We start from the raw sequence: 14,602 nt of genomic DNA, 5'->3' as shown, positions 1-14,602 counted from the left end.
CACCCCAGAAGTGAGCAGGCCCCCGTGTACCCTCATCTCCTCACCTAACTCCCCCACACCAGCTGGAGGCAGCTCTATTGATATTTGAACACACTGGACAAAGCCCGAAAAACCCAAAGCGACGCCTGGTCCGGAGGGGGCGTGAGAGGTGGGCTCGGCCGGGTGTGAGGAGCCGAGGGCTTTCCCGGGCTGCACAAGCTGAAGGCAGCGCAGCCACCGCAGGGCGCTCGGAGCCCGGCTCACAGCACTCCCTCTTCGCAAGGCGTATTTCGGTGGCTTGACAAGGCCGAGGTTTTTCCACGATTTCCTGGCCGCTTGTCACACTCTCCTTGTCTGTCCTGCTGCGGCGGGCTGTGCCCGGGGAGCTGCTGTCCGACTGCCCTGCACGGGCGGCTCTGCCAGCCGGGCTCCGACGCACGTGGGGCCGAACGCCTGGCCAGCATCCCGGGAAAGTCATCACCCGGCGGCCCTTCGTCCCTCCTTGAACACCTCTGACAACCCAAACCGCTCTCTGAGCTAAAATACAATAAAATTTTAAAAATTAGAAATTAAAAAATATATATAAAGAAAGAAAGGAAAAAAAAAAGAGGGAGAGAGAAAAATTCGAAGGGGAAATGTGAGCTCTCGGTCATCAGAACTTTCTTCTCTCCCAAGCTGCATGGAGGCTACCAAAAAGATGAGAAGACCGGAGGCAAGGACAATCTACGGCTTAAAACAGCCGAGTTCAGAGCCTTGCCATTGCCCCTCCACCTCCATCCCGAAAAAACCTGCTTTCTCAGCCTGTGGGGCAATGGTCTCCCCATCCAGACAAGCACCGGGGGAGAGAGGAGTGAGCCCTAGGAAAGCAGGAGCCGGAGGAAGATGTGCTCTCACTGTGTAAATATTTTACTACAGGAGATCTTGCCTTACAAGTAATTTGGAGAATATGCATCCTCACCCTTTTCTTTCAGCTCAGAGACTTCACAAAGTTTTAGGGGCTTTTGTGGATTTTTTTTTTTTTCATCTGGACAGGAGAGCCCAGCTGGAAGGAATCCTGTTCTAGTAATCAGCGGAAGTTTTCAAAGCATTTGTTTTGCAGTCGATGCTCAGCTCATCATGTACCTTATAGCAGGTTTTAGAGAGCCTTTGGCATGAAAAGGAAACAGCTCGTGCAGTTTCAACACGTTTTATTATATTTCTGTATGCATTACTCTCAAAACATATCACAAGAAATGATGAAACCACTTAAACCTTCAAATAAAAAATCTGAAACAGTTTATGCTCACAATTGTACATATTTATAGTTAAGAAACATTCTTTATAAATACTGTTTCCTCTGTAGCAAGTTAATACCATAATTTAATTACAAATGGATAAATATGGTAACAGGTATTTACAGGAGGAAGGGCGTTATTACGGAAAAGCTAACGGCACAACGTTTATTTTTCCTCACAATCTTCCGAACAGGAACTAACAAATTGAACTTGCAAAAGCACTAAAACATCACATGTAAACCCAGCTAACAGAAAAATACATTCACAAGCGTTGTTCATGTGTGTGTCTGTGAGTAACAGAATGGAGACTTTGGCACGGTATTTCTTCCCCAGTCTATAGTTGAAATGCAGTTTACAATCAAGTTGCTTCTTAAAAAGGAACACAATATTCAAGATATCACAATTACAAAAGAAACCATTTTTTTCTTCCACGTTACTTTTTTTTTTTTTAAGGGATGAACTGAAAAGGGAGAAGAGAAGGAAGTGGGGAGGGAGAGCAGGAGAAAAGAAAACAAGTCCATCACTTTCTCGGGGAGGGAGAAAGAGGGGGGAAAAAAGAAGGAGGGAAAAAAAAGAAGAAGGAGAAGAAGAGGAAGAAGAAGAAGAAGAAAGGGACCAATCCGCGGTTTACAAACGGGACGAACTTCTATACACCGAGAATCCAGGAAAACCTCGTTCCCCACCTCGCCGGAGGAAGGAGAGGGCTGCTATATACACAGTTTGTGGGGCGGGAGGGCGCTGGCTGCTCCGGGCGGGGAGGCGCGGGGACCAGAGGATTTTGAGTCTCTGATCTTTTGTCTGAAGACTCCGGAGGGAGAGTTTCTTTCCGCTGGCTTGGGAAGCTTTCAGCTGGGTGATGTGTTGGTGGCACTTGGGGTTTTTTTTTCCCTCTTTCTCTCTCCCCTTTCCGTTCCTCCGTTGATTTACTCATTCTCTCATGATTTTTCAGGACGTAGGTTTTGAATTTTTTTTTTTTTCGCTGGTTCGAAATGTTCTCAAAGAAGAAAAGAAAAAATCCAACCAAAAAAACCAAAAAAAAAACGAGGACGCGAAGGCGGGAGGGTGTGGGGAGATGAAGTTCCCTTGTCCCCATCCTGCTCGGCCGTCATTTCGTTGCCGGCGGCTGCGTCTCCCGGTGCGTCTCCGGCGGGCTCGCTCGGTTCGTCCTGCCCGCCGCCACCACCACCGCCGGGGAGGGGAGGGCGCGGCGGGGCCGCGCAGAGCAGTCCGGCGGGGCCCTACACGTACCACTCGTTGAAGTTGGAGGAAAGGCCGCTGTGGCCGCCGCCGCCGCCGCCGCTGCCTCCGCCGCCGCCCCGGTGCACGGCGGACACGGCCGCCGCCGCTGCCGCCGCCGCCGCTGCCGCCGCAGGGGAGAGGTTGTTGGTGCTCTGCGATTCGGCGCTAGGGGACACCAGCCCCGGAGGGGTGGAGGACTCGTAGCCGGAGCTGGCGGCCGGGGAGGATTCGGAACCTTGCGGGGACGACTCGTGCACCTGGGGGGCAAAGGCAACACGGCCGGGTGGAGGGGGGACGGCGAGGCCGCGGCCGCCCCCCGGGCGCACCCCCCGCCGCCGGCCCGGCCCTCCGCCGCCCCTGGGCCCCGCTCCCGCCGCCCGCCGCCCCGTCGGGGCGCCCGGTGCGGGGCGGCCGCCCTCCCGCCTCCCGCCGCCGGCTGCGGGGCCGGGTACCTTCATGTGTTTCCGCAGGGAGCTGGGGTGGGTGTAGGACTTGTCGCACATCTTGCACAGATAGGGCTTATCCGAGGTATGGACGTGCATGTGCTTCTTGCGGTCGCTGCTGTTGGCGAAGCGCCGGTCGCAGCCTTCGAACTCGCACTGGAAGGGCTTCTCCCCTGCAAGAGAGCGGCGCAGCAGCGGGGTGAGCGCGGCCGCCCCCGCGCAAACCCCGCGCAGCCCCGTGCCTGTTTTCCCCGCCCTCACCCTCCTCTCCCAGTCGCACCGTCCAGCAGTTTCCCGAAGCAAGCGGCCGGCTGTGTCCCGGTACCCGCAGAGCCAGAGGGCCGCATCGCTCACGCGTTGCCCTCAAGCGAGGCAACCTCCATCCCTCACCTGATTTTCCTACAAAAACCCGAGGGATATCCCCGTCCCAGCACCTTGCCTGGTTTTATTTCCACTTATACTGATACACATAGCCAGCCCCAGACAGAGACTGAAGAAGAAAGACGATTTAAAAAAAAAAAAAATAGGAGCAAGTATCACCGAGCCGCTTCGCCTCGGTACCAAATCCGCTATCCTGTTAAACTGGAAACCATTACCGACAGATTTAAGGCCGGGCATATTGTTTCGTGTATGGATATTCGAGATAAACGCATATCCGCTGGGAAAATTAAACGTCTGTAAAATACTTCATTCAATTTTCATAGGGATTCCTCTCGCCCGGCTGCCAGGACTCCAAATGCCAGGGAGTACTTTGGAGGTGAGAACTCCACATTCCCTCGCCTTTGGAGGGGGAAGCATTTAACATTAGATTCCATTAGCACCTAAATTGTTTCTTAAAGACATCCGCTCAGACACAATGACTTCAGTGCGGACATCTCATGCAAATACATTTCTCAAATTTTAAACCTTGTTAAAGCTCGTCTCGCACCTCGCATCGGGCTTAGCACTTGAGAAAACAATAGGCCTCGAGATTTTTAGCCTTTCTCCGGGTAAATATTTGGAATGGAAGTCGCTAAAATATTTGGCCGTCTTTTATGAAATAGTCTGGCACGGTTTGAGCCGGCAGGAGTAGTAAATGAATAATAGATGAGGCGGGAGGATGCGTTTATTTTTGTTACCCTTCGGCTCAGGCGATTTTCCATCAGGAAAGCCTGTGCTCCCACGACCCTCTTCCACCTGATTTGGGTGGAAGTTTCCGAACCTCAAATCCTCTGTTCCCTATTACATAATTTAATAAACTGTCGCAAAAACACCTTAAATCACATCGAGTGAGACTTTAAAAACAATTTTTTTTTAAATGAGAAAATTTTATTGCCTTGCTCACACCATTTAAATTTAATGGAAAGCATTCCCAGAAAGGGACTTTTTGCCACTTCTAACGGGATTTAGGACTAGTGATTGATTTTGCACGTTTTTATATAGTTTCTCTCGGTATCCATAAATAATAGCCAAGCTCACAAGAGCTGAAGTTGCATGCAAATACATTGCGTAGAGCAAATGACTAAGGCGTTTCACATGGATGGATGGATGAATGGATGGACAGATGTCTTCTAGTATTTTAGCAAGACGGCAAAATTTGGTCCGCGCTGCATTCCACGTTTCTGCGGAAAGACTCCGCTGACCCTCAGCACGAACCTACAGCTCTCACACCCAAATTAAAACAAATTAGTAAAATATCCTTTCGATATCTGGAATGGAGTGGGGGGTGTAGGGGGGGGTGTATGCTGCCGGGGAAGAAACCAAAACAAACGCAGCCATGTGATGGAGAGGGTATGAAAAAAATAAACTGGAAGCTTATTTTATCACTCTCCTAATTTAATATCACCCTGTCTGATCTATCAGTTTACATATATATACACACATATAGGCAAGGGCAGAAGGAGGAAATCTGCCGAAAGAAACCCGAATTACCTGTGTGCGTCCTTTTGTGAATTTTGAGATTTTCTGATCTGGCGAAAACTTTTCCGCAGCCAGGGAAGGGGCAGGGGAAGGGTTTCTCTCCCGTGTGCACTCGGATATGATTGACCAGTTTGTATTTCGCTTTGAAGGGCTTGCCTTCGCGGGGACACTCCTCCCAATAGCAGACATGGTTGCTCTGCTCGGGTCCCCCAACGTGCTCCACCGAGACATGGGTGACCAACTCGTGCATGGTGCTGAAAGTTTTATTGCAACTTTTTTTGGGGTTGTTCAGCTGTTCAGGATCGATCCACTTGCAGATGAGCTCTTGCTTGATGCACTGCTGCCGCATGTAGCGGAAAAAGGCACCTGGGTGGTGGTGGTGGTGGGCTGCCATGTTCATGCCCATATTCATATTCATGGGGCCGTACTGGTTGTGCAGCTGAGCCGCCGAGTAAGGGTCAGTCCTGGGGCTGGAAACCTGGCGGTACTGATCCGACCGGGCGAATACCTCCCCCGGCAAGCCCAGTCGCATCTGCCCGTTGAGAACATTTTGGGAGGCGTGGGGGCCGTGCTGGTCGTGGATGCCCGGGAAGAGAAGGTGGCTCTGAGCGTCCGTGTGCGGGTGGTGCAGGCTGCCGGCCGCAGGGCCGAAGATGCCGTGCTGTCCGCCGGCCGGCGACGAGTCCCCGAAGCCCCGGCTGCGAAACAAGAAGTCCCGGGTAGAGTTGAAGGGCGCCCCGGAGTAGGAGCCGACATGAGCAGCGTGGGGGCCCAGGGCGGCGGCAGGGTAACCGGGCGCCTGCGAGGTGAACGCCGAGCTCTGCCCGGGGGAGAGGTCGTGGGCGCCGGCGTTGAGCTTGAAGGCACCCATGTGCGCTGCCGCCGAGTCCACGAAGCTGTTCTGCGCCGCCAGGCTCAGCTCACGGTCCTGCATCTCCGCCGCGGCCGAGTGGTGGTGCCGGGCGAAGGTGCCCACTCCGAGGGCCGGGAACTGCGGGCCGGCGTCCAGCAGCATGGTCCGCGCCGCTCCGGGGACGCAGCCGCTGCCGCCTCCCCGCTACCGCCTCCGCCTCCGGGCTGCCGCCGCCCGCCCGCCCCGGCGCGGGGCCGCCGCCGCTCCGCTCCGCTTCCCCCCGGCAGCCGCCGCGTCCCCGCGCCGCCGCCCGCGCCCGCACCGGCCCGATGCTGCCGCTGCCCGCCGCCGGCGGAGTCGTATCCGGAGCCAGGCAGAGCAGAGTCCAAAGGCGAGCAGAGAACCAAAGTGTATTAAAGGAGCTGAGGCGGGGGCGGGCAGGGGAGGGGAGGGGGAGCAGGGGAGGGACGGGGCTGGGGACGTGGGGGGGGGCAAGGCTCGCCTCGCCGTTCCCTGCGGCACACACGCACGCACACACACACACTCACACACACAGACCCGCACACACGCCGCCGCCACCCCCCCGCTTCCTCCGCCGCCACCGGGATGTCAGCGCCGCCGACCCCCGCCCGCCCGGCCCCGCGCCGCTCCCCTCGTGGGCCGCGGCCCTCCCCGCCGCCCCGAGCCCCCCGCCGCTCCCGGGCCTCCGCTTCTCGTTTTATCCTCCGCCGGGCATTAGCGGTGTCTCTCACGGAGAAAAACTTGCAGCCGCGGGTTCCCACGGAGCGAAGGGACCCGGGGGGTGCCCCGCGCCGCGCTGCCCCCGCCCGCCGCGGCGGAGGGGCGTGAGGAGGGGGGTGCCGGAGGCGGATTAAAAACAATAAGGGCGGCGGTGGGGGTGAGGAGGGGAGGCGGGGGGCGGGAAGGGGCCGGGGAGTGCCGGAGCGCCGCGGCCGGGGCGGTGGAGTTGCAGCCCCGCTCCGCCCGGGTCCTCGCTGCCTTTCGGTCTTCTGTTTATTTCGGTGGGCGCTGCTGAGGCGGCGGCTTTTTATTCCCCCCCCCCTCCCCCTCTTTTTCTTCCCTCCCTCCCCCGGCCTCTCTCCTTCTCCCCGCCCGCACTGGCGGCTCCTCTCCCAACGCCGCCTTCACCCGCCGCCCGGCCGCTCTCCCGGCTCCCGCTCATTGGCCCGAGCCGCCCCGTCCATCCGGGCGTCCCCGGCCACCGGCTAATGGCGGAGCGGCCGCCCCGAGCCCTGCCCGCCCCACCGCCCGCCCCGCGCCCCGCCGTGCCACCGCCGATCGCCCCGCGGCCGCCCGGCCCCCGCACGGCACGGCCCCGCTCGGCGCCGGTGGCCGCCTTCAGCCCTGCACTGCCAGTGGCTTCTTGATTTTTTGGGGGAGTCTCACTCCCCCCGTCCGCCCGCCTCCCCCGTGGCGAGGGGAAGGGGTGGCGCGGGGAGAGGCGCGCCGATCTCGGAAAATATCGATGTACGCTTTGGCATGTGATCCTGCCTCGGGAGGCAAACAAACAAAGCGAGGGGCTTAAAATATAACCCCTGCAGCCCCTTTCCCCATTTCGGCTAAAGCAGATGAAGCCTATGATGGATAAAGGGAGCGAGGGGGGAGTCAAATAAAAGTCACGTTGACGGGGAGAAGGTGGCTGGGACAAGAAAAAATCAAATAAAAATTAAAATATAAGAGGGAACGGTCGCCCTGGCTCTTTGGGCATTTAAACCACTTATGTAGGAGTAGCGAAGTCGATCTGCGATCTGCATGTGTTGTGAATGGTATCTGAGAGTAGATGCTTTAGGAGTTTTCCTTGTCTTTTCTCTTTCTTGAAAAAGAAACAAAAACAAACCCGAAAAAAAAAATCCCTACCCAAAACCCCACCCTGCCATTGTTATTTGGAAACCGGATTCTTACATGGCAGGAATAAAAAAGCATAAAGCCAGCACACACACAGACACACACACGCACACACACAGAGCAAACAAGTCCCCTTCCCCTCCCCCTCCAGTAAATACACGTCTGGCCCCTGATTCGGTTTGTTTTGTAGTGGCTGAAAAATAATCATCTCGAGAGCAGAGGCTCACCAATAAATAAGGCTTTGTAAAAATCAAAGCCTGGCATAACATTTGCCGTCTTAACTACTCTACACGAAACCTTGCGTCTCCATACCCATCAGTTCTGTGCTTGGCAGTGAAGCAACCCAAAATATAGGGGTTTGTGTGTTTTGGGGGTGTTTTTGAAATTTTCTCTTCGACATTCCTCCTATGACATTAAATCCCACATCAGACACAGGCAGGCTCAAACCTGGACCCGCAGTGTCCAAGCAGGAGTTTTACAAAGAGAGATGGATGGATGGATGGATGGATGGATGGATGGATGGATGGATGGATGGATGGAAAGCAGGAAGGCAAGAAGGAAGGAAGGCAGGCAAGCGTGGGCACTGCCTACAATCTAAGGTCTTTCCCATCATTGTCACTAAATAGTTAAAATATTTCCAAGACTGTCCGAAAGTGAAATGTGCCGGTACTGGACATTAGTCTTTGAACAAGGGGAGGATTTAAATTGGGAAGGAGTGGGATTCCTTCTAATCTGAAATGGGCAATAGGAGATAAACCGAATATTAATGCAGAGCTGCACCTCTGATGCCAACAGCCTTTTTTCTCTTTGCTCGCTGTCATTCGGTCCTGCCTTTGCAGGCAGGAGTGTCTGCTCCCCAGATCTTGCCATTCCAGGCTGTAGCTTGGGAGCATATGCTGTCCTTGTCCTGACCCCCCAGGCTCCCAAGGAACAGACAGTGAACAAATTCTATTTTTCTTCTCTGAAAAGATTTCGAGACGGAGGTCTGAGAGGAGCTCTCCACCGTTGCTGGAAGAAGAAAGCTTGATCTCCTGCATCATCTGCCTCCAGATTAGTGAAAAAAACCACACAGAAAACTAGACGTTTGAATACACTCCCCCCCCCCCCCCCATTTAAACTACATCTGAGATGAAAAAAAAGAACAAATATGGGCAAGGAAATTGGCAATTCAAAACAGTTTTGGAAAAAAAATATAATAACAAGGGTGAATATTCATACAAATATCTACCTTCTAGATTTCTTTTCTTTTTCTTTTCTTTTCTTTTCTTTTCTTTTCTTTTCTTTTCTTTTCTTTTCTTTTCTTTTCTTTTCTTTTTTCTTTTCTTTTCTTTTCTTTTCTTTTCTTTTCTTTTCTTTTCTTTTCTTTTCTTTTCTTTTCTTTTCTTTCCTTTTCTTTTCTTTTCCTCCCTCCTTTTATTTCTTTTTCTCTTTCTCTTTCTTTTTCCTCTCCTTCCTTCCTTCCTTCCTTCCTTCCTTCCTTCCTTCCTTCCTTCCTTCCTTCCTTCCTTCCTTCCTTCCTTCCTTCCTTCCTTCCTTCCTTCCTTCCTTCCTTCCTTCCTTCCTTCCTTCCTTCCTTCCTTCCTTCCTTCCGTCCTTCCCTGTCTTCCTTCCTTCCTTCCCTGTCTTCCTTTTCTCTGTTATTCCTTTTTTCTCTCCCCCTCTATTAATTTGTCTCCTTTTTCTTTCTTCTCCTTACCTTATTTTTCTGCATTTCCTGCCTCCCCTCCCCTCGCCCCTCGCTCTGCCTGCTCAGCGGTGCCGGCATCGGGGCGCTTTCGGGGGGATGCAGTGAATTCCAGCCGGAGCCCCCGCAGGCTGGCCGCTCTCTGCTATTCTTTCAGGTCTCCAGCCCTACTCTCTCTGCAGGAAACAGAGGAGCTGATCCAAGTTCAAAGTCACGTCGCCGTCCCTCCTAAGAAGTGCTTTATTTGCCTCTGAACCGCAAAACCCCTTTCCCCCATGTCACAGGGTAACAAGGGAAGGGAGCGAGGGAGGAAGGGAGGAAGGGAGGGGGGCAGAGGCACCGGCAGCCAGCCCCGCACTCTCTCGTCGGGCCACGGCCACGAACACAGCCTGCGGCTCACGGCAGCTTTCGAGGGAGGAAAGCAAGTGGTCACCCAAAGTCGGTGCTGAACTGGTTTATTGAAAGAAGTTTTTCAACAGGTTTCTGGAGGTGCCAGACCTACAGAGCAAACGTCAGCTTCCCCGGGAAAGCTTTCCCGTCTTTGTAAGTTTTCCGAAATTCGCTTTAAAACTGCTCTTCTCTTGTTGTTACCGGCTGGTGATGTGAAGGGAGCTGGAGCGGGGTGGGGTGGGGGGGGGGGGGGAGGCGGGACGAGGGGAGAGCAATTTCTTGCTTCCCCTGGATTGTATATATCGTCTTCTCCTTCTAAGCCTTTTCCCGAGAGATGTCACCGCCCTCTGGGGAGGCTCCGCGCCCCCTTTCTCCATCCCCCCTCCCTGGCAGCCATGGGTGCCGCAGTGGGAGCGCAGGCTGCGGTGGGACCGGGGGCTCTGTCCATGGGAGGATGCGGCTGGCGACGGCTTCGTCGGGAAAAGGAGGTGGAATGACCCACTGGAGACGGGTGTGTGTGCGTATGAGAGAGAGAGGAAAAGGGGGAAGAAGGTGTCTTTCCCCCAAAATTCAGCCGTCCAACACAGTAAAGGGACGAGGTGCGGGGCGAGGAGGAGGAGGAGTGTGGCCAGCCCGTAGCCTGGTGAGAAGAGGCCAGTTGAGCGGCATCACTTGCACCGTTGTCTGTATCACAGACGCTCATAAATTCAACAAGCTCATCAACAGGATATTAAGTTGCAGGTTACCTTTGATGGTGCCGATCCGAGCCACTTCTAGGCCGTTCGACCTATGACCCGTGAAGACCACATGTGTTGTGCTGTAGCCTCCCTCTGTAAAACACACACTTCGAGACAAAAGTTCTTTGTCAGGCTCTACCGGCAGAGTAATGTAAAAGGAAAAGGGGAAATAATGAAAATCTCAGCCAAAGCTGTAACTTTTAAACGCTTCTTTAAAATCTAAAATAGAAAAAAAAAATGAAAAAAGAAAAGAAAAAAAAAAAAGGAAAAAATACTCTAGGCAGGGTAGGGACAGAAGGAGGGAGCACCTCGCTTTTGTGCCATTAATATTTATTGTTCCTTCAGTTGCGCTTGTATATGTATAAAACCTCGCTCTCAGCAGCAATGCCATGAGACGGCGGGGGCCAGGAGCAGTGTAGCACTTTTTTCCAGGACGGGAACCTCGGCTGAGCGGCAGCCGGTGCCTCTGCCCTGCCCAGCTGCGGCTGAGGGACGCGCAGCGCCGCGTATTTTGCGCGCCCTGCTCATCCTGCAGCCAGCACAGACCGGCGCAACGCCTCCCAAAATGGGGTCTGCTGCAGCACTGCCGGGTTTTATTACATGCACCTTTTTCCATCTGGAGATGCCCATATAAACGTTAGAGGCCGGGGAGAAGAGTCCCAATAAGGCGCGATGGACTTTGTAATACAATTTATGCTGTCATTCATAAATAACAATGCCATATGGTAACCATATTGCTTATACAAGTAAAGCCGTCAAAGTGTCACTGTTTGATTTATCTCAACAGCTTCTTCCAACGGTGACGTTCAGAGAGAGGGGAAGTGGAAAAGAGAGAGAGAGCAGAGCAAAATTTGGCCTGGGTTTCCTGAGACCGCCTCTCTCTTTATCTCTTTCTTTCTATATATGGATAGATAGATAGATAGATAGATAGATAGATAGATAGATAGATAGATAGATAGATAGATAGAAGAAATTTTTTTTCTTATTTTTGTCCCTATTTGAGCAAAGGGGATGGCCCCTCTTTCCCCGACGAGGCGCACACTGAACACGATAGCTCCGAAACTTATGCTCGTAAATTCCTGTCCCAAAAGTGCAGCGGGTCCCGGCCCCGACAGCCCCTAGCCTGGACGTCGAATCCTTGCCTCAGGCTCCCGCTTGGATGCACGGAGCGACGACATTTGGCACAGCAGAAGTTTAATTTTAAAGAGTATAAACGATCTATCCGCTGAGCCCCTCCAAAAATAAGGGGTGGGGAGTCTCACTGCCATATCGCTACTCTCTCTTTCCCTTTCACGCCCCTGGGCAGCCTGGGCGGCTCTCGGCCGAGGTCCCTGCGCCTCTGTGCTATTCCCCCCGACAGGACAGTGAGCAGGGTGCCGTGGGGACGTCCTGCCCGTGTGGGTCTCCATGGGGCTGTGACTCGGGGAGCTCCCTCCTGCTGTGGGCGGACTCCACCTCCCATCCCGCATGTTCGCGGGGGGAACCGCGCCACGGGCTCCCCCTGCGCCGCAAAGCAGCCCCACGAGCGTAGAAAGCCACCGGCGACGGGCCGGGAGGCAGGCAGGCTTTTCTGGCATATCTGGGGAGTCTTGCAGGTCTTCCCGAGGAAAGCGGCAACCGCGCTCCCTTTCTAATGGTTCCCCAGAAGAATGCTTTACACGTTTAAAATATTGCTCCCCGCTCCCTAACTATCAATAAGACGTGCATTAAAGACGATTGTTTGTAAATGGTGTTCATGATCATTAGCATACATTTACATAATGCAGCTCACAGCGCAGCGTTTTACAGTTAAACACCTCCTAAAGCCGATAGCCCGAGCTCAGTTTATAGAGGAAGCTTTACGAAATAAATTTTAAGGCTTCCAGGCTTTCACCTCGCCTCTGCAGCCTCCCCCGATGTCCCTTGGCAGGTTTGCCGACGAGCCGAGCGCAGCGGGAGAGCTCTGCAGCCGGCTCCGCCGCGGGAACAGGGCGCGTTCCGACCCTCGACGGATGCTGTCGGGGTTGTGGGGGGGCTGTGGGGGTAACACAGCACGCCTCCCCTCTGCTGCAGCCCCAGAGAGCAGCGGCAGCCTGGGCCTGAGCTGGTGTCGGTGAGTTAATGGGCTTTAAATTCTTCATGGTTCTTTTGGAGCTGGCAGAGTCCAAAATTGTCTCTGCGAGGGCAGCCACCTTCTCTTCCTGGTGTTTGCAGCCAGTCCTAAAAATGAGCGAATTTCCACGTGAGTCTCCATCAACCCCTCCCTCTCCATAGTCACAGGTCAGCTGCCTATTAGCCAGCTATAAAATATTTTCATTTTTTATAGCCTCCCATAAAAAGAAATTGATCGGGGTATATATTTGAATTAAGACATATTAAATCGATGACAGATACACATCACCTGCGTTTAACAGGAGAGGGACAAGAAGGTATGCAGAAGGTTCTGCGGAGCTGTGATATTTGTTTTTCACCTCCACAGCATCTCCCGTCAAACCATTCCATCTCCAGCAACGCACGCAGAATATGGGGAGGAGGGAAGGCACTATTTGGATGAACCTATAGAAAATATACCTATATAAATACCCGTATAGACGTATGGCTACTTTGCGTGAAGTTTTTACTGTGCAATAAAACCATCAAGCAGCCGCTTTTATAACCAGGGGGTCATTTATTCCCATTCCTTGCCTTGCAGCATCACTGAAACCCCCACGGCTGCCACGCGAGCCGGGAGCATTGGCTTGTCTCCGGTGAGGGGAGAGAAGGGAGGGGACCGGCGGGTCTCGCTCCCCTTTGAGCTCCCTAGAGAGCCTCTCACCCCTCTTTTGGCAGGCGTGGGACAAATTCTGCGAGTTTTCCCCCGCGAGTAGCGGCGGGAGAGGTGGAGGAGGGGGAGCCTGGAGCCTGGCCCAGGAAATGCCGAACCAGCACGGGGCTTCCTTTGAACGTGGCTTGGCACAGGAAAGCGGCCAAGACGCACAGATGTAGTTTCGTCAAGGGGATTAGGTGGCCGGGGAGAGCCGGGGGTGTGTGCGGGTCCACTGGCGTCCCCCGCCCCGTTTCCTCTCCTGGAGAGACGGAGAAGCGTCCCAGGCTGCCCCGCAGAGAGGGAAGGGCAGCCAGCTTGCCTGCACTTTCCAGGAGTGCGAGAGCTCAAGGCATTCCTGGGGACACTAACAGCCTGAAGAAAGCAGATGACATATCAATAAAAGCTATTTCTCCTCCCACGGAAAAGTCACGACAATGCTCCTTTCCCCTTTTGGCTCGCAGGGAAATCCCGGCCTTGCCTAGTCAACCCCCTCAAAGGGCAGCATCCTTTGTGCCGAAGGGCCAGTTCCGGCTCCACAAAGAGCTTCACTTTCGAGGACCAGAACACCCCGCACCCCAGGGGCGGTCTCATCGCTGTCTCCGCCTGTCCTCTACCTCTGCTCCCTTTTAGGAGAGCTCCCACTTTTCCTGCCTTTTCATCTAGGGCAGCAGCTCAGGGCCGACACCCACCAGCCGGAGACTCCCCCATTTCCCAACATACCTCCCCCCTCCCGTTCCGACATCCTAAAGAGTCGAGGAGCATTTACGCTCGGGGCCAGTATCACTGCGGGGATTTCATCTCTATTTCGTCGCTGCTGAATTGGGGCTGAAGTGGATGCAGCTGCCTGAACTACGGCTGGCGGAGACCGCCGAGGGGCGTGGGGTTGCTCTCCCCACGGGATGCCCGGGGAAGCCCCTGAGGGAGGAGGAAGCCATAAAACGGCAGCGAGCGAAGGCTCCCAATACTTCACTCTAACGTGTGCCACTTGCCCCCCTCCTCCTCCCCTCCCCGCTTGCTCGTTTATTTTCTTAAGAAAAGGAATCCTAACGCCCGTCGTCTTTTTTTTTAGGGAAACTTTGGCCGCCTTCCCCTAGTGGTGCCTTGGGCATGAGTACACACAGCGTCGGCCTCGCGTGGGTGTGGGGTTGCGCGCATTGTTGCGTGAGGGAGTGCTTTCCCGCCTCATCCATGAATGAACGTGGCCCTCCAAAAAAAACAAAAAGGGAAAAGAAACCGTGGGCAGAGCCGGGCAGCAGCCGAGCGTGGGCTGCCGCCAGGCTAGGAGAGAAACCCCACGGCCCCGCAAACGTAAACACGGCGGAGCACCTGAGCAGGGCGCCCAGTCCAATGCCTGGGGAGCAGAGGCAGCTGCTGCCCGGTGCTGCCGGCGGGGGGCGGCGGGGGAGGCGCGGGGTGCGCCCCGTCGGGCCCCGCGCGAAGTTTTGCAAGTGCA

At 54.5% G+C, this 14,602-nt stretch overlaps 2 protein-coding genes across 7 annotated transcripts; one reads left to right on the top strand and one right to left on the bottom strand.

Moving 5' to 3' along the window:
• Nucleotides 1-1,149: 1,149 nt before the first annotated feature.
• ZIC2 (Zic family member 2) lies at nucleotides 1,150-5,910 on the bottom strand. The gene is made up of 3 exons (XM_033051379.1): nucleotides 4,847-5,910; nucleotides 2,945-3,108; nucleotides 1,150-2,749 (listed from the first exon to the last, which is right to left on the bottom strand). The coding sequence occupies exons 1-3, from the start codon at nucleotides 5,847-5,849 to the stop codon at nucleotides 2,492-2,494; spliced, it is 1,425 nt and encodes a 474-aa protein (XP_032907270.1). The 5' UTR covers nucleotides 5,850-5,910; the 3' UTR covers nucleotides 1,150-2,491.
• Nucleotides 5,911-7,057: 1,147 nt separating this feature from the next.
• LOC116992125 lies at nucleotides 7,058-14,550 on the top strand. Of its 6 annotated transcripts, XM_033051376.1 has the most exons (5): nucleotides 7,058-8,757; nucleotides 9,420-9,522; nucleotides 9,717-9,780; nucleotides 12,274-12,456; nucleotides 13,173-14,550. In XM_033051376.1, exons 2-5 carry the CDS (start codon nucleotides 9,513-9,515, stop codon nucleotides 13,777-13,779), a joined length of 864 nt encoding a protein of 287 aa, XP_032907267.1. In that variant the 5' UTR covers nucleotides 7,058-8,757; nucleotides 9,420-9,512; the 3' UTR covers nucleotides 13,780-14,550. The 6 variants fall into 6 exon arrangements, 4 of the variants coding, with proteins under 4 accessions (XP_032907267.1, XP_032907266.1, XP_032907269.1 ...); XM_033051375.1 differs by lacking the exon at nucleotides 7,058-8,757 and having other exon boundaries at nucleotides 9,222-9,522; XM_033051378.1 differs by lacking the exon at nucleotides 7,058-8,757 and having other exon boundaries at nucleotides 9,222-9,522; nucleotides 12,823-13,574.
• Nucleotides 14,551-14,602: the final 52 nt, after the last annotated feature.

The sequence above is a fragment of the Catharus ustulatus genome, chromosome 2 (assembly GCF_009819885.2).
Source record: "Catharus ustulatus isolate bCatUst1 chromosome 2, bCatUst1.pri.v2, whole genome shotgun sequence".
Lineage (NCBI taxonomy): Eukaryota > Metazoa > Chordata > Aves > Passeriformes > Turdidae > Catharus > Catharus ustulatus.
This window is presented reverse-complemented; position numbering and strand designations above follow the sequence as displayed.

Coding starts and splice junctions, on each gene's coding strand:
- ZIC2 (XM_033051379.1), bottom strand. CDS start 5,849: ATGCTGCTGGACGCCGGCCCGCAGTTCCCGGCCCTCGGAGTGGGCACC. Junction 3,109..4,846: donor TCACAAAAGGACGCACACAG/GTAATTCGGGTT, acceptor GCTCTCTTGCAG/GGGAGAAGCCCTTCCAGTGC. Junction 2,750..2,944: donor CCCTGCGGAAACACATGAAG/GTACCCGGCCCC, acceptor TTTGCCCCCCAG/GTGCACGAGTCGTCCCCGCA.
- LOC116992125 (XM_033051376.1), top strand. Junction 9,781..12,273: donor GGGAAAGCTTTCCCGTCTTT/GTAAGTTTTCCG, acceptor GTCCCTTGGCAG/GTTTGCCGACGAGCCGAGCG. Junction 12,457..13,172: donor CTGGGCCTGAGCTGGTGTCG/GTGAGTTAATGG, acceptor CTCTTTTGGCAG/GCGTGGGACAAATTCTGCGA.